General features: G+C 39.1%; 2 protein-coding genes across 2 annotated transcripts; both read right to left on the reverse strand.

The window, feature by feature from the left end:
* Positions 1-430: 430 nt before the first annotated feature.
* Positions 431-7,371, reverse strand: LOC128377229 (vascular endothelial growth factor A-like). The gene is made up of 7 exons (XM_053337145.1): positions 7,253-7,371; positions 3,876-3,909; positions 3,586-3,782; positions 3,406-3,482; positions 3,260-3,289; positions 3,116-3,184; positions 431-532 (listed from the first exon to the last, which is right to left on the reverse strand). Exons 1-7 carry the CDS (start codon positions 7,316-7,318, stop codon positions 496-498), a joined length of 510 nt encoding a protein of 169 aa, XP_053193120.1. The 5' UTR covers positions 7,319-7,371; the 3' UTR covers positions 431-495.
* A 4,074-nt stretch (positions 7,372-11,445) lies between these two features.
* Positions 11,446-18,231, reverse strand: actr10 (actin related protein 10). Its single transcript, XM_053336806.1, has 13 exons — positions 18,043-18,231; positions 16,421-16,493; positions 16,241-16,323; positions 16,000-16,108; positions 15,708-15,815; positions 15,538-15,605; positions 15,272-15,351; positions 14,512-14,547; positions 14,276-14,355; positions 13,952-14,025; positions 13,592-13,673; positions 12,561-12,762; positions 11,446-12,247 (listed from the first exon to the last, which is right to left on the reverse strand). Exons 1-13 carry the CDS (start codon positions 18,117-18,119, stop codon positions 12,066-12,068), a joined length of 1,254 nt encoding a protein of 417 aa, XP_053192781.1. The 5' UTR covers positions 18,120-18,231; the 3' UTR covers positions 11,446-12,065.
* Between the last annotated feature and the right edge of the window lie 279 nt (positions 18,232-18,510).

Below are 18,510 nucleotides of genomic sequence, written 5' to 3' on the forward strand. Positions count from 1 at the left end.
CCGAAAGGAGATGAATTAAGTATATCTATCAATTTATCTTTTATCTCTTTATCTTTCATCATCCTGTCTTCTCTCTACTTTGTAGACCTTGCACTTTGTAAACTCTTTTTAAAGGTGCTATTTAAATTAAAATATTGTTATTATTATTAATCCTCCCCCCTTGGCAACAGATAAGGTTTAAGCATCCCACCCATTATCTTTCTATCTCTGACATGTTGTATCCTGTCTATTTTTAAAACCCCCAACAAAAGAAACAGGAATTTTGACATGGAAGCTGACAGGGATTGTCGGCCATTACCAACAGCAATCAGAGCCAAAATGAGTTTGATATTGTTTTTTAATCAAAAAAGAAAATAGTGCATGGATACGATGCCAAACTGAACATCTGGTAGATGCACAAGATGAGGAAAGATGTTTGGATAGACGTAGAAGATGTGTTGTTGTTCACCTCTACAAAGTCATTCGTCCAAATTAAACTTTGGACAGATGTTTGAATCAGTGAAGACCTATCTTGTTTTCAGGGAACGGGCACCTGGAAAAACAAAAATAAACAATCAGAGAGATTTATTTATTTTTATATGTTGGTCTTTTTACTCAAGATTTTTAAATTTCACTAAAAGTAATTTGAATCATCAGCTTTTTAGACTAAAATTCATTCTCTTTAAGTATTGCTGGATTTTCAAACAGAGGCAATCAGTAACAATACAGAAAAAATAAAAATACATATATTTAGGCAATTAGATCTCATGTTCAAATGTATTAATTAATACAAGTACATAACATTTCTTAAGTCTGACTTTCAGCATGAGCATGAGAACCAATTTAAGAAGTTAAGTTTTCTATGTTATTCCTTATTTAAATGTTTTGGGAGTGAATATGATCCAAGAGTGAGTTTACATACTATTTTCTTATTTTCTTATATTAGATGAGCCTCCTAAACATAAGCAATTGATCATCAGTCCAGCAACTTTTTTCCCTCTTTTGAAAATACATCCCGGTCTTGTCTCTAGTAGTTCTCTACAGGCAATGCTAAAGCTACATAGACTCTGAAAGTTATGAGACCCACTAATGAGCTCAAATGCAATCTCAAAACCAAAACCCACAACTGAAATGATCATCTGAACATCTTCACCCTGCCTACAGGGGCACAGGTGTCAGAGGTCCCTTGAAACAGAGCCTCTATGTGAATTGTCTCTCATTTAAGTGTGAAAACGCAAAATGTTCTCTTGAACAACTGATATACAGTCCTAAATATTCACTTTAAAGTTGTTTCAAGAGTGAAGCCATCATGGCGCCATGAAAAGGGAATATTTATTCCCTCAGATTATATGTAGGATGAGTAAATCTAGTTGAGTTTATGTTCACTGCTGACATCAAGCAGTGTGTGGGCCCTCTGAATCTAGTGGAGGAAAGAAAAGGTCTGGCAGAAATTAAAACAACTATGTAGTCCCTTAACCACTAAAAATGGGGTGGAAGGGTTATGTGATGATGGGGTGTAGATTTAAACTATAGTTTACAAAGGAATGTAAACCAAGATTAGTCAAGGTGTGGCATGAGCACGTGCAGTACCACGGTGAGGACAACATGGCCACACAGGCTCCACCATAAAATACTTTTGTGGGACAACGTGCAGACCCCTATCTAACACAGCCTTCCCAAATCCATCTCTGGTGAAACCCTATAATCACAGTTTCATTATGACCTGATCCCACCTATTTCAAACCATTGTTCCTTATTCCCCAAGAAGGACGAGTGCTTAAATGACTGAGCTAGTAGTGACACCTTCAATACTGATATTAATGAACTGTTAATGAAGATTACCACTTCATTCTTCCAACCCAGCCTCATATCAGCTTTCGTTGTTGTGTTTAAGGGATCTTTATGTGGCAGTATGGACAGGAGGAATTATTACAGTGGCCATATTCTTTTAATCCTTTAACTTCTTCTTAATACTGCACTAACATGTTTTGCAGCTTAAAACCTCACAGTGTAGCCCTTTTCAGTGCCAAATATTTATTTTGGGAATCTCATTCTTCAAGGCCATGTCTTCATTGTGCACTATTTCACAATTGGTTACACAACAATATCCCTTGGTAAATTGGAAAGAATAGGAGGGAGAGGTGTACAGAGATTATCCCTGACACATGCTGCCCTTTTGACCTTTGCGAGAGAAGAGAGAGTCTACAGACAAACAAAATACCAAACTTGCCGCACATAAAACTCCTGTGTCTGTCTGTAAAAAGGTGGTGCTGCATCCAATATTGCTCTGGGACTGAATTGCTTAAGCTTAAAAGTTCATTGGGTCACTTTCTCACAAGGTGGGTTTGGCTGCCTTTTAGATATATTCCTTCACTGGTCAGATTAAATTTCAAGGCTTGAATTAAGCTCTGCCATTGTTAAACTCATACTCCAGTTGCACCATTACTTTAAACCATGCTGTACCATGCATTGATTCAATGGGACACATATCTGATAGTTGTATTGTGGATAAAGTATGAATACAAAGCTTTGACTGCTTTTGAGCGAGTTGTCCCATCTGCCAGACAAAATATGACATAAAAAATACATTTACTTATTTATTTTCTCGCTGTTCTTTCCTGTTTCCTGATATTCCAGTATGTTTTTTTATTGTTAACAGTTACAGCTATCAATGGCCTCGGATTAGATATGCTCTGTGGCCCCGCACAGAGGCAAAAGCTCATCATAACTGTTTGGAAGATTATAGGCCAGCCAAGGAGAGAGCAACACAATATACTGTGATACTGTTTAAGCTCATCTGTCCTTGGTAGTCTGACAATGTGGAGGAAAAGATGATAAATATAGCAATGAATGTCTAAACATTAAGAAACTGTGTGTGTGGGGGTATTACTTAAGTCATTCTCAGGGACATAAACCAAATTTAAGACAGTCTGATTGGGGATGGTTTGGAGTAGGGAAGTAGAGGTTACAGTTAGGGTTAGATCCAACTGAATGTAAATCTATGTAATGTCCCCAAAAGTGACTTAGGCTGTGTGCGCGTGTGTGTATGTGTGTGTGTGTGTGTGTGTGTGTGTGCGTGCGTGCATGTGTCTGTGCGCATGTGTGTGTGCCACAGGGGAGTAATCCATTTACTTACTTGCCACATCCGTTTGCTGTCTTTTTGTGCTTCCTCCTCCGAGGTCTGTTCTTGATCGACTCACTGTTGCTGTGAGGGAAGAGCAAAGTGCAATGAAAATATTGACGTGTTCAAGTCTGATAGGTGAAATGTTCATTTACTGACCTTTTATTATGTAGAAGATCCTTTCTGAGTCTAAAAACAAGACAAAAACATATGCAAATGGAAGTAAGTTGCGCTATAAACATCTAGATTTGCATCTCAATTTGCATTTAGTGTTTATTACATAGAATGGACCCTCAGTGACTTACCTGCATTCACATCTCTGATGCTCCACAAAAGTGAGTTCCACAGTTTGCATAGATTTCATGGGATAAATCCTCATTACCTGATGAACGAAATAAAGAGGAAGCTGAATACAGGGCCATGTGTGTAATGTTAACTCAAGCCATCTCCATTCAGGTGTTCAAAAATCAAAGATCTGTCCACACCTGCAGAGTGATATTGTGTTCAAGGGTAGGGTAACACTCCATTGTTTCATCGTGACAGCAACCGGAGCATCTCCAAAGTGGGACGCAAGCAGGTATGAAGATGTGCTCCACTTCTGCGGGGTACTCCTGCTCCACGTCCACCAACTGCTCCATGGGTCGACACGTACTCCTCACCCACACCTCCTCGAATGTCATCACTACAAAACAAATTGAATCTTTAGTCTTTAAGTGATGTTTAATGGCAAGGACAATTTCTGATGGCATTACAGTTTCATGAGCACAGCTTTTACCTCTTGAGTGAGCTTCTTCTGGCTTGTCTGAAATCTGCAAAATACATGTTTTCAAAAGTTCATATTATTTATGTCATGAAAATACTGTAAGCATGATTGTAATGATACACAACCTGCAGACAAGCAAGAAGCTGACACAGGTGGAGAAAAAAGAGGAAGCATGAAGGATTGGAACAGCAGCAGGTTCATTGAGCAGTTGGAGAGTGCCCTCTGGTGGTAAATAAACAGCAGTGGCCATTCATAATAACCTAATATAAACAGTGATGCAGCACATGGTCTGAGGAGTGCACCACTGTGCTGCTGCTGCTGCTGGCAAATCAGCAAAAAAAAAAAGCCCACCGCTCTTGATTTCTCAATTTGTTTTTAATACTCGATGGTTTATTATGATAAGAAGCAAAGCATGCAAAGAATAACAGCAAAGAATAGCTGCTGCCTTGACTCATGGGACTTTTAACACACAATAAACATAGTTTACACAAAGGATAGTACTGAGCAGAATCATGACACAGCGTGAATTTTAGTAAGTTCTCACAATCCTGGCCTCCAGCTCACAAAGGCAACGTTCCCGATTTGTGAACGACAAATTGAGCAGAACCACAAGTGCAAAGTTGATCTTGGCTCCGTCTTTCTTTTGAGTATCAACTATCTCTTTCTAACTCCTCACATATCTCCCGCTTTCCCCATCCCTCCCTCCACTCACCTCTATCTCCGAGAACAGTGATGGGAACACTTCTAAATGTCATATGCGGGGGAATGTTTCAGGTTTTTTACTGCAGGATTTTTATGTTTACAGCCCCAAACCCAGATGACCCAGATGCATAACAACAGCTGTAATGAGGATAGGATATGCAGATAAGACATGCAGGAATAACACAATGCAATGGTAAAGTGGTTTGCCACTGGATGTGAATCACGATTTGCTCCATCACATCCTGTGTTTAAAATGGCTTGTTGTTTTGTAATAACAGAGAGAATCATGGAAAAAGTGTGTTCATCTCTACTTGTTCCCTTTCTCCTCTTCTCCTATTTTCCTATTTTTTTAAACCCAGTTTCAAAGGCAAATCCACAAGTTATTTTAATACTGTACAAAAATAAAGAAATGACATGAGATAGAGGTCTTAAGTTGATCTTGGCTCTCCCTTTTGATTTCACATCTCTCTCACTCCCACCTTCCCCATCCCTACCCCCATTTCTCTGTATGTGTGAGTTTGAAATGTCACATGTACAGTATGTTTTAGTTCAGTGTTTATTAGTTAAAATAGTTGGTTTACTGCACTAAAAACAATAAGGTCCCATGTAGGTTACTTTGGAAAAATCTTGTAAATCAAAGTAAATGTTTGGGGTCACTGTACAGATTTGATCTTGTCTTCAAATTTTGTGGAGATGAAAGAACAGATGTTGTTATTTTCCCCAAGTTATCCACGTAAAAATGGGAATTTCTCAATAGTTTGACTTCGACATGGGCTTGTCCTGATTCTTAAGCCCTTTTTATTTAGCACTCTTGCAATCACAGCCAAAGGCAGGTGAAAAATAGTGGCTGAAGAATCCCAACTTCATGTAATTTATTGCATGTAGAGTTCAAGCTTACTAGACAAAGCTTTACCACTTGAATGGAAAGGTTGCTGCAGTCCAGAAGGCCACTCCAGTGATTTATCATTGCACGTTTATTAATTATGGGCACTCACAACAGACAGACTGAAAAAGAAATGGTAAGAATCGGTGCAGCAAGATATCACAACTCCAGTTTGGTTAGGCTCCAAAAACACAGGATCAACTCCCAGATAACACTAATCACATCATTAGGGATATTATCTCTGGCTTTAGAAAGCTCACAGACAACATTATATAACTGAGGTTGAGTAGTGTTTAGAAGTTAGCTGAGCTTCATGTGGAGTCCTACTGTGCCCTACATGCACAGTGCCACTCAGGCAATTCATGTTATACAAAGGATTGGTTTGGTTCTCATCCATTAAAGACTCCCTCCAAACATGCTTTAAGATACATAGAAATACTCTGCTTTGAATAATAGTTTGTGTATGATATGTTTTTTCCATAAAGAGGTTCAGTTCTTGAAATTACATCCCCTCCTGCCTCCTTATTACATTTTTTTTATTATTAATTACGAGATGCAAGATGTCCACTGCTTCACTGAAAAGTAAATTCTCAGTGTTTGTGCACTTGAGGCTTTAAGTTTCCTCATCACAGTTGTGTAAGCTGCACACTGGACCACAATTGGCTCCCAAAACCAGTTGTGATGTCATAAATCATGCTCACACGCCTTAAACTCAGATTTTTGGTGAGCACAGAGAAACTTTCCCCTTCTGGCAGATTCATTTGAACACATTTTTTATAGTGTCAAATTCTGCACATGCATCATTCTGCACAGAAAAACAAACTCTGAAAAATGAATTTCTTACCAGCTATGGTTAAGGTGCCACAACCAGAGTTGTTTCCATTATTTTCCACTTCTCAGGTTATTCTCAGGTTATTCAGGTTATTTCCATTCATGATTTCTTATCTTGCAGACCCAAACAAGGAGCTAAATCCACTAGAGGTAAGATGTTCTAATGTTTAAGGGTGAAAAGACCCTTTGAGCGTTCATTCTTTCACCTTATCTCACATCAGTAATCCTGTGCTAAGAGACAGCAATGCAGCTTCTCTAAATCATTATATTCCCTGTGTAATTGTCTGCAATCACACCTGTGCTAAACCACAGTATTAACCAACATCAGAGTGAGGAGAGCAGAACCTGGAGCTGCAGAGCCTCCAAACCACAGCATATGTTTGTTTCAGCAGAGTCAACTCTCTCCAATTTTACTGATGCACCTCAAGCTGTGCTCTTTCAGGCTCGGCTGAGTTTTTCACAGCTTTGCTCTCAGATATGTGTAATTCTGTACACCTCTCTATCTCAATCTGGATCAGAGGAACATGAAGTCAGCTGCATCTGAGGCCAGCTGGTTCAATAACTATATCTGTACACATGGCTGTAAACATGCCAATTCTCAAAACCCCAAAATACAGATGGTATCTCAGAGGTGTGGGCACAAGCAGTCAAAATACAGTTAGTGTTTAAAAAGGCTGTAGTGTGGAGCAGATGTGTTCACTGACAGTGGGAAAATCATTCAAATATAACTCCTGTTGGCTGCGTATATGAAGCAGTAACATGAGCCACATTTAGAGGAGTCATGGAATAAAAAGGCAAGAAAACCCTAAATACTGTATAGCATTATTAAATATTCACAATGAACACAGTTTCAAATGGAATTTTACAATTTAATCAAATAGAGAAATAACAAATAGTCTAAGTAATAAAAGAAAATGATCATCTTAACAAGAAAAATAACTAATAATGCATGTTTTAGAGTTGGTTGAGTTACCTGCGCAGGTACCAGCTGCACCAGAAGAACCGCAAAAAGTTGTGAGGCTGCGAAGAAACTTTTCATGTTGCCAAGGAGGACAAGTTATCGTCTCTTGTCTTCAGACGGACAGAAACAAATGAAAACGCCTAAAAGAGGTCGTTTAGTGACGCTGCGCTGATTGGCGCGCTCTTGCCGCTGTGCGCGAGCTGGGGATGGAGAGCGTGAGTCTGACCCGTGTTTTTAAACACAGCTGATGATCAATAAGAGAGAGCTGCGACATGAATTTAATATAAAACAATGATGTAAGTTATTCCAGTAAGTCTGCCCCCCCCCGCCCCCTCCTCTCTCTCTCAGACACACGCACTTAGTTTTTATTAAAGGACTTATGAATATGAGGTTATGCAATGAGGCAACAGATAATAATTAATGTATAAATAAATCATCTTAAATAGCTATCAACCTATTTTTTAATTAACAAATGGTTGATTTCCAACAATTGTATGATAAACAAATATAATACTGAGGCATAAGTATTAATGTATATATGATTTTTGTAATGGATTACTTTATGAATAACAACCTTTGTACTTTTGGGGATATGTAACTATGCATATATAAGGAAAAATATGTGTACATATATGTATATTTTCACTGCATTATTATATGTGCATTATATATATATATATATATATATATAATCAATTATTAGAAATGTATTGTGTTTGTTATGTACACAGGGATCTATTGAATAACTAACATTGCCAATAGCAATACTAATAGACTACAAACCTACTAATAATGTAATACAATAGTGTGATAAATGCATTTGAATCTTAAAACATTGCAGTCAACAATCCAACCGCAGTGAGATACATCACTTCGATGAGGTATTGCAATGAACTGCATAATTCAAGAGTTCAGAAAATGAAAGTCTGTCTTCTCATGTCAGTTCTTATCTTTGATACATGATGATTTAAAATCTCTGTACTTATGTTAACTTGATTTTTTATCATGTACTAAAAGAAGAAGTGCAGTCTAAACAGAAGTGTAGTTGACTTCTCTATGTTAAAGGACCATACTAGTACTTTTGTAAGTTTTAGTCCATTTAATACAAAACTATTTTCTCAAAGTTACATCATTGTTAGGCAGTAACACAGTGCAGACTTTTCAAATCACTCTGCACTGAAACCGTATTACACACAACAATAATATAACATTGAATAAAAGGTTTCCCTGCCAAGTGATTTTCAGATTACACAGAAATGACTGGAAATCAACAAATGCCTCTAACAGTGGGGCAAAAAAGCACACCCAAAAGTCTCAAAATTAAAAATGTTCAGCAAAATGTGAAGTAGCCAGTACATATTTTACAGTTTCTGAACTAAACTCACCAATATGGTCCTTTAAAAGCCCCCATGTCCCTTTTTCTTGGCCTGATTGTGATACTGAAATGTAAGCTGGCAGTGCAGGGAGCTCCTTGTATCTCTGTACTAATACATATCAGCTCCAGGTCCACGTCTGGATCTGGTTCCTACTTGAAGCAGTTTGGCTCTTCGGCATTGTTTATGCACTGAGCCCTCCTGAGTGTTTTGCCTGTTTAGTCTTGGCACAGCACAGCAGACCTGAGGTTATCAACACTGCTGCTGCAAGAATGAGCAGAATGTCTCAGAGGTACCCTCCTTCATTCCTGGCTTTGGCTTGTTTATGCATATCCGTGTTTACAACAGATAACATGTCTATTATCTACAATACATGTCTGGTATGAGTGGTGTAAACAACCGTTGTATAAATACAGCTTCCCTATCATATAACACCTCACTCCTTGTTGTTTGTACAGTCAATGCTAATAACTAATGACAAGCAGAATGACTTATAGGTGCAGCCAAATTTCCATATTTGTTGGCTCATCCTGCAGTGCGTGGCCCACATGCACCCAGATGCCTTTCTATTTATTAGGAGGGTTCAGATGGGTTTTCACAGCTAGTGTGATTTACAAGATAATTGGGCTGGTGTGTTATGAAAAACAGCCTTTGTAGAGGAGATAGCAAAGATGGATGATAGCATCCCTCTCACTGCACATCCCTGTCAGTCCTCAAAGGATGTGATGTGATGGTAGGAAAAATGATATTTATAGAATATCACCTTGTACATGACATTAATGTATGTGTTGTAGGATGATATTACATAAAAAAAACAATTTATTTCAATTTAATGTCTCTGCTTCCGGGCGTTTACAGCTATGCCGTCATCGGATTTAATATTGCACACCCTTCATAGACAATGAGTGACTATTATATTCTGATGTGCGAACTTTTTCTGAACTCCTCGGTGTTCCAGCTATTGCTCTGCCAGCGCTCCTTAAAGGCAGGGCTCACCCACTTTCCGGGGAGTCCCCTCCCCGCTCAGTCTGACATACAGAGGTCAGACAGACAGCTGCTGCTTCCTGTCTCTGGGAACCACACTGATGCTCCAGTCCCAGTCCCCATCAGGGGAGGATGGGGTTTCCCTCAGCCTGAGCAGAGGCAGCAGGTGGGACTATACAGCTTTATATTGTCCATAACAGGACAATCAATTCCAGCTTCCTTAAATTATGGACAAGGCTGCGACTGTCTTAGGATCATTTAAGGCTGTAACATGTAACTCATGGTAACTGGCACGATAGAAGGTCTGCACTCATCCTGCATGAATATGAGCATTTAAATCAGTAAGGAAGCTTTTGTTTTCATCTCCAAATACATCTGGAGTTGATTAAGCTCTACATCTATATTATATTTTATAAATTAAGCTGCATCACACGGGAAAAGACAGCTAAATTAAATTAAAGTGTGTAAAAAAAAAGTTGTTTTGAGCCTAAATACCGCAACTGAAAAAGCTAATAAAAAAGGATTATGAATATTCTAGAGAAGTAGTTTGACCGTTGACCTTGAGGGTAGATGGGTGTATAAGGGCACGACAGAACCGTCATCAGTGTGGAGACGTCTTTAATTGCAGTAGTCTTTGGTTCTCCTCCTTCCATTTAATATTTGATTTAGCATTTCTGTGATCACAATCCAAATTGTAGCCATTTCCCACACTTTTTTTTTTTGCCAGTTTAAACCTGCAGGTGCATTGTGGGTAATGCTACTGGTTCCCAAGCTCAGCCAGACGGACCAACATTGAGTGATGAATGTGACCCAGAAGGCCAAACAGATGTAAGTCCATTCTGGGACGCACACAGACATAAAAACATGTTGAGGTTGTCAGCTGAAATAACCCACATGGTGTCGTAAACAGTTTGAATATATGAGGTACATTCATTTCTGTTGTATTCATGGTGAAAAGGATGCTGTCGTTGCTGCTGTAATATTATCAGTGTATTTTACTTTATTAGTGGAGAATCTGCAGCAAGCTGTGGAGCAACATCACGAATAAAGAGTGCTGGTTTTGTAGCTTTTGGTGGAAGATTTGATTCAGGCTGGTCACAAAAAAACTTCTAACTAAATAATGAATGTACCTGTCTGAGTCACTATTTTCCCTCTTTTTTTTCCTTTTGTTTAAAGTACAGCATTAGAAAATAAAAATGAGAAAACATGTCTCATTCAATTCAGAATACATATTTGTTGTAATAGTTAAATTTAAAGGTTACAGATAAAGACGACACTGCCTGGAAGATATTCTAAAGCTCATACACAACTATGGACAATGTTGCTTGATTACACCTAAACTCACAAGTCAGTCTCTATGAGCAAAACATTTTACAGCACAATCTCCCAGGATTCATTGTTAAAACTTGGTGAACACATTGTGTGTTTAAAAAAAAACCTGCACCCTGCTCCTTTCATATTGGGGCGATGCAGTTCACTATGGAGGAGAATGTTGGAGGAGAGCATCATTTCTGGTAAGGTATGACCTTGACAAAATGTATGGGGTGTAGGTTTGTAACGGGCCGTGCATTTAGAAACCTCAAGATTTCAGGAGGTGCGGAGCTATCTGATTGCCTGTTATTGTGAGACTAGATTACACCTCTCTGCAAGATTGTACAATGTCCAAATGATTTTTGGGGAGTATTTTTACCTCTATTTGAAAGTCAACTGTGAAGAGGAACCATCTTTATGACTCTTTTGAATATATGAAGTTAAGTGACCTCAGCAAACCTCCAGCATTGCTTCACCCACATTGAAATTCAAGAGGATATTAATTGTTAAGAATAACTGAGAACACCTGTGTGAGTGTGAAGGGCATTTAATGACTTCAACAATCACTTTCCACTTTGAAGTACAAACAATAAATAAATAAAACGTTTTTCTGCAGGATGTTACCTTCATGACCAAACTTTCACACTACATCATACTCAAATACATTTTCTGTAGATTTGCTGATAAATCGATGACTTTAGCTTTATCATCTGATACATTTGTGTTCCGCCAGTTAACTGCTACTTAAATCCATAAGTTACTGGAAGGAGAAAGGGAATCAGCATGTAGTGGTTTGATGTCTTACTCTATGAGACTCCAACAGAAGATGATGCTGCATATAGCGCATTAACCATTTACATTTTTTAACACTGTGATTTTTTTAACCACTGATGTTCATATTTAGTGGAATGCTTATCCAACGGCCTCAAATCCTAATATCTGTTCTGTCTGATAAGGTCAGAAAACAGCTCACCTGATTATCAAACAGTCCACAATCATACAAAACCTTATGTGTGACTACTAGATATTAAAAACATCTAGAGCTCTTTGTTTAGGTAACACATGAACTTATGTTGTGTGGAAATGTTACATTAAAGATTACTGGACTGTTCTATCAGACATGGAAGTACATTATTTGAATTATATTGCAGCACAATCTACTTCTCTGTGGAGAAGGCTCTCTTCATGAGTGGAGGGGGGGTCTTCCCTGCTTCATACAGAGATTCAGGGGGAGGGGAGCTCAAGCAGCACCAGTCTGGGATGCGGCCTGTCTGATTGTAGTAGTCCCGGGACACCGACCTGCTGCCCAGGATGTCCTGCAGCGCCCCGAAGATGGCACCTGGTGAGCAGAGCAGGGGTTGAATATAGAAAGTAGACTGAAAAGTAAACAAGAGGTCACAGCCTTCTTGTTTAGAGCTGACAAAGGTTGACATTATGATTTTTGAAGTGTGCTGATACTGAAGAAATATCTATCTGCAACGCTGTTTTAAGAAAACCTCCAGTTAAAGAAGTAATTCACCGCTGTGAATATGATGATTTCTGCAACATGGAGGGAAGTGAAACATTTGCATTCACTACCCACAATACAATGCTGGTTAAAAAATGACAAAGTTTCCTTTTAAACAGGTGGCAATAAATCTAACTTGTCTGACCTCCGAGCCAGGCGGTGCAGTTGGGCTTGGCGGGTGGAGCGTGTATGCGGAAGCTCTTGCTGGCCAGGACGTCGCTGTACTTGGGTCTTTCCACAAGGAGGCGGATCTCCGCCAGCACACGGTGCAGGAAGCCCGGCAGCATGGCTGTCCCTCCAATCACCACCAGGTTCTCAGAGAGCACCTTGCGCGTGTCAATGGGGCACTGAAAAGAAATGCAAACACACATTTTCTCAGAGAGGAGAATTACAATAAAGAAATGTTTTTATCAGCCCTATATGTCCACAGTCCTTAAAAATCAGATATATATGGAGGACAGAATCTCAGTTTTTTAACTTAAGTATGATGTGCAAGTAATTACTTCTATAAAATACTAATCTCACTTCATTATGCCCTTATAATAAACAAAAGATTTGACCAACCACTGTCTGTCATATAAGTGCTGTAGGAGAAAAGGAAAGGCAGTTCAGCTCCACCACTGAAGATTACACTGTCTGGTAATCAGGACAGGTGCAGACACACACAAAATGGATGGAAGTAGCTGCGGCTGGCTTTACTGCAGTGCCTTCTCTTGTGTATAGAGCTCTACTAGTGCCTCAAATCAATTGACCGTGAGCAGCGTACTGCACAGTTTGAGATTAATATTGCTTTGAAGTCTGCTGCGTTACATATTAAGATTAATGAGGCTGTCCTGAGCTGACATGAGCCTCACATGGAACAACAAAATCCACGCTCGGTTCCCTGGAATGGCCATGGCCGAGCATCGCCATGGCAACCACATTATTAAGTCAAATTGCGTGCTCGATTCCCCCGTTGGACGGTATGGAGAGAAAAACTGGGACTCTACATTCCTTCCTGCAAATGATGCTGAAGCCTTGTAGCACAATAGTGATGAGGACATTAACTGAGATATTTCTGTTGCTTCTGCCCTGATTATAGCCTGATAGCTGATGTACATCTCATCTTCAGTTCAGTCAGTGACATATTTCCCTCACCCATGCCATTACATAACACAATGAAGACTTTTCCTCTACCTTCACCAGAGCGTCAAGTATCAGCGAGGCCACACTCTTCTCCTCATTGTCCTGTTCAAACAGAATCTCCATCACAGAGTCCCTGAAAAGAAAAGAAGAGAAACTCTTATGATCAAAACTATGCAAAGACACAGTGCAGACACACTCAACCAGCGAGTTATAGTCAAATAAATAAACACAGTTCAGTAGAGAGACAAACGAAAAACAAGGACAATCTCATTTGACATGCACAGCTTACACTGAAAAATAAAATATGCAAATCTCAAGATGTGAGACACACTTTCAAAGAAATCTACAGAAAAAAAACAAACTCTATTTTGTCAGCTCAGTGAACGGTGACAGCGTCATTTGATGACCTACCTGATGGATCCTTTGATATGCAGGATTTTCTCTCCATCCAAAGGGTAATCAACATCTGGAGGATGGGCTGGACGCTTCAAAAGCACAATCAAAAGGAAGAAAAGTTTTATTAAACAGGGATTAAAGCAAGAAAATATTTGTGAGACAGAGAAGCTGTCCAGGCGGAAATGTGTGCAATGTACTGAATTAGGTATTATATGAATTAAAACTGCTCTCTGTCTGAAATCATGCATGGTGCCTTACAACTTTAAGCCCTGATTAAAACATCTGTACACAGACTGAGAATAACTGAGACAACCAGTATGCCAATAAGTTGTGACTCACCTCAGCAGTGCCGTCCAGGTTAAATTTGGCTTCCTGAATCTTGAGGCCTCTCTGCAGGTCACTGACAAAGCATGTTCTGACTGCAGGAAACCAAACCAAACCAGCTGTTATATAACCACACTTCACAACAGGTATATTTTAAGCAGTTTCTTTAATTGCTTTTTTACCAGAGTGATACTAAACTCTTAAAGAAAATAAAGCAAGAGCTGTTGAGTTTATCTTCAGAAACAACCTACCCTTGATATCCTCCACAGTCTCCTCTGGGATGGTCCCTGAGGAAAAGATGAGGAAGAAAAGAGAGAGAGAAATGAAATTGAAGCTTATTTGTGCAACTCACTTGTGCAAAGACAAGCCATTTCCTCCAATTTCACTGTGTTGGGACTGAATCAGCATTTAGGAAAGTATGAGCTGACACCACAGCAAACTATGGCAACTTTGTGCAAACACATTTACCACAAACCTCCTCAGGGAACTTCTTGGTTGTTGCCAAATAAAAATGTTTTGTTTTTGGGGTATTTTGACATCAGTTTCTGCATTAAATTTTCTTCCTGAATCATGTGTGGTATGATTGATTGATTTCAGAGACCTTTTGCACTTTTAAAGGGAGACAACCACTTCCAGTTCAGTCAAGTGAGTCAGCCTGCTCTCTGTCTTAATTATTGATGTACATGTGTGTAGCTTCCATCACTGTGCCGCAGCTGTAGATCTCACAGCTCAACACTATGATTCAGTCCCCCCCCCCGTCAGGAAAAAGAAGGGAACTCTAAAATAGACTGTATGCATATGTATAATTCACAAATTGAGAAAGGGAGTCACTGAGATGTCAAACAGAAACTAGTTCTACTTATAAATAGTAAATGGTGCATAGTAAAGTCAAAGCCTTTATATTCTCCTGCGCTCTGCACCGTAAAACAAATCAACAGTCCGTAGCAGAGTTACACATTTTATCCATTTAAAATGTAATGCTTTGAAAGTCGAGTATTTTACAGTAATTACCAATGGCAGCTGGCACACTCTGCCCTGTGGTTGTGTCTGTGTCCACGGTGCACTGTTCCACAAGAAGTCCGTCTAATTCTCTACAATAAATACAGACACATGCTGTTATAGGACAGATAAAACACACATCGACAATAAAGCTCCATTTTAATGTCACATGGTTTCAAGCCTGAAACAGAAATGCTCTTTCCATGACAAAAATAGTCAAAATAGGACACCATCATGCAATGTCACACTCTCCTCTTAAATCTGTTAGAGCTACTTACTTATGGATGGCTTTTCCACCCAAAGGCAAAGCCTCCCAAGCTGGTAGAATAGGAGTGCACTCATAAACCTGGTTTCACAGTCAAGGTGGTAACAAACGAATCCCAAATTGAAAGTTAATGAGACATTTCTGTAACTGTTTTTCTACTACGAGATGACAGGGAAAGGATACAGGAAGGACCAGCGTCTCTGTGTAGCCGCAATCCATCACCAGGGCAGAGTTGATACCCAAAGACATGATGGCCATGAGGTGACTTGGTGCAAACAGCACAGAGGGCACCTGGGAAACAGCACAAGACACACAATAAAACATCAGAAAACCCACTACTTTTTTCTGTTAGGTTAAAATAGATGTGTTACTATATCATCAATTTAGGTCTGAAAAAAATTGTCTTTATTTTTTGCCAAACTAGAGTTACAGAAGTAGAAAAGTTGCTCAACACATGATGTGCAGTTTGTGGTACCTCAAACTGTTTGAAGAAAACCTTGGTGAGCGTCTCCCTGAAGTGAGACGGGCAGAGGATGGACTCGATGATGACCACTCTTCTGTCGCGAGGGTTCACCAGCAGGTGCCTGATCAAGACAAATACAAAGACAAACTTATATAAGATGAGGCAGAATCACTCAGTTCTCAACTAATAGAAGCTTATATTCTGTATAGTTTAAACTTGTTAATAGTGAAAATCAAGAGTAGCAGAGCCTCACCTGAAGTACAGTATGTGGATAAACTCTTTGAGGATGACATAAAGCTCTTCTGTATTGATGTTGTACTGAACCACTTTGATGGCCTTTTAAATGAGACATCACATACCAGGTTAACATCACTTCTCATTTTTTACATGTTCAACAAATGCTTCCAAAAAAAACAACCCATCAGCGTCTCACCTGTTGCTGTCCTGGCCTCCGGATCTCGCTCGGAATGATGAACCTGGGCCCCGTTTCCCCTGCAAAGCCACATCTGTGAGAAAAAGAGGCAGTCAGGTGAGGTGCAAGCAACTGAAACAACAATAAACCTGATGCATACCAAAATGGCAATCAATTTTTTTTTTTATTAAGGAACAATTTGTATTCAAGGAGCAAACTCTTAACTAGAGGGCACCTCAGATGTCCAAAAATCAAATAAGGATCTCTGTGTGAGACGTTCACTGTAGACAAAGAAATCTTTATTTATTGAAGGAAACCAAATGTAAGAGAAAAGTCCTCCTGATCTTCATGTGATCTGCCCCAGGCTAATCTGTTGTCCTAACACAGGGGTGTCAAACATACAGCTCGTTGGCCAGAACCAGCCCGCCAATGGGTCCAATCCAGCCCACTGGATAACTTTGCAAAGTATGAAAATTGAAGAAAAGTAATTTTCATTTTTCAATAAAATGTGTCACTATTCTCGCTTATTTCACTCAGGGCCTCTGTGGATGTCCAACTTGATATAAGTGACTTGCAGTGTAATTCAGATTTGAAGGACAAATTTTTAAAGTATCTCTTATCAGGTTAGTGCATGTTTGGGACGGCTTATCTTTTTGAACAAGCTTTTACTGTAATGAGAATTAATTAAAACAAAACTGTGCTCCAGATTGACACAAAAGATAGTTGAAATTGAACTCATTTTTCTTAAGATATCTCAGGCTGTTCGCCTGTTTAGTGAATATATGGTTTATTATAGTAAAGTTATAATATATATTACACATTATTTAAGGGATATTATGCAGTGATTTGTTTATTTTACTGGACCAGCCCTCACGAGAACAAATTGGGTTGCATGTGACTAAAATGAGTTTGACACCCCTGTGCTAACATTACATAAAATATCTTATGCTGAATTTCCACCCAGCTGTCATTCATTACTGAGCACTGGGGTCACAAACACTGCCAGCTTAACAGTTTTACAACCTTTAATTTAACATTTAAAGGGAAATCTCCAGTATTTTATTCACTTTGACCAGAGCACCAAGTGACGTTTAGTATCAGACAAGCTTTCAGGTGCTTACACATAAAGATTTAGGTCACTGAAACAGCATTAAAGGAGAGAGAGAGAGGAACAACAACAAAAGACAAGCAGTAACTTTAGACTTATTGCTCAGTTTCTAGATTATTTCTACAATTATTTAATTTCCAGCAACATTATAACACGCCTTCAATGTATGTCAACAAAGGCAGCTACATAGGCTACATAAAGTTTTAAGCTGTAAATGGGCTCCACGTCTACTAATGACCAAAATGAGCACTTTAAGGGTGTTGTATTTAGCAGTGTCGGTGGTTATAATACTGCTCGAGTTGAGTTTTGATGTTTTTCTTTACACACTTATTCACGATTAAGGCTTTTATAACGCCTACATGTTAGCTGCCGGTTTCTACATTGATGTATTATGTGTTTGTGAAGTTTAACACCTTGTTTCAGCCCTATAGCACAAAGACACAGTCAGCTAGAAAAGAAAAAAAACACAAAAACATATAAAAGAAAACGACGTTAGCATGCTGTGCTAACCGAGCAGCTAACAGCTGATACTCACTTTGTGAACGCTGCTCCTAAATCAATGACGATCGCTGTCTTCTCCGCTCCACTTCCCAATCCATCAAATAATGGCATTTTACCGATGTTGTTTTGTAAGTTAGTGTCTGTTGATTAGTCGCAAATTTGCATCCTATCAAAAAAAACTAAAATGTGTTGTCTTCCTGTTGGGCTGGGCGGGGTCTTCAGAGAAGCGATGACGTCACGAGGAGTTGCCTGATTAAAAACAAAGGCTTAAAATATGCGACATGAAAATATGTATTATTATATTGGCTCTGATTTTACTTTATGCCTAGAGTATATTTTGTTTAATTTCAATCAGAGCCAGTCAGCCGATATTATCGACCGATATTGGGCTTTCACCGATATATTGGTATCGGCATATACGTTGTCCCTATGCGCCGATAATTAAAAAATAATAATAGGCTATAGGTAGCATTTAATGTACATTTTTATCTTAATTCAAGTT

The sequence above is a fragment of the Scomber japonicus genome, chromosome 17, assembly GCF_027409825.1.
Source record: "Scomber japonicus isolate fScoJap1 chromosome 17, fScoJap1.pri, whole genome shotgun sequence".
NCBI lineage: Eukaryota > Metazoa > Chordata > Actinopteri > Scombriformes > Scombridae > Scomber > Scomber japonicus.

What these genes read in the sequence shown, in the direction of transcription:
- actr10 (XM_053336806.1), bottom strand. Translation starts at nt 18,119, where the DNA reads ATGCCATTATTTGATGGATTGGGAAGTGGAGCGGAGAAGACAGCGATC. An exon ending in GGTGGAAAAGCCATCCATAA is followed by an intron (nt 15,352 to 15,537) that starts GTAAGTAGCTCT and finishes TATTTATTGTAG; the next exon opens with AGAATTAGACGGACTTCTTG. An exon ending in ACCTGGACGGCACTGCTGAG is followed by an intron (nt 14,026 to 14,275) that starts GTGAGTCACAAC and finishes GTGCTTTTGAAG; the next exon opens with CGTCCAGCCCATCCTCCAGA.
- LOC128377229 (XM_053337145.1), bottom strand. Translation starts at nt 7,318, where the DNA reads ATGAAAAGTTTCTTCGCAGCCTCACAACTTTTTGCGGTTCTTCTGGTG. An exon ending in TGCAGCTGGTACCTGCGCAG is followed by an intron (nt 3,910 to 7,252) that starts GTAACTCAACCA and finishes TGTATTTTGCAG; the next exon opens with ATTTCAGACAAGCCAGAAGA. An exon ending in GATCTTCTACATAATAAAAG is followed by an intron (nt 3,185 to 3,259) that starts GTCAGTAAATGA and finishes CTTCCCTCACAG; the next exon opens with CAACAGTGAGTCGATCAAGA.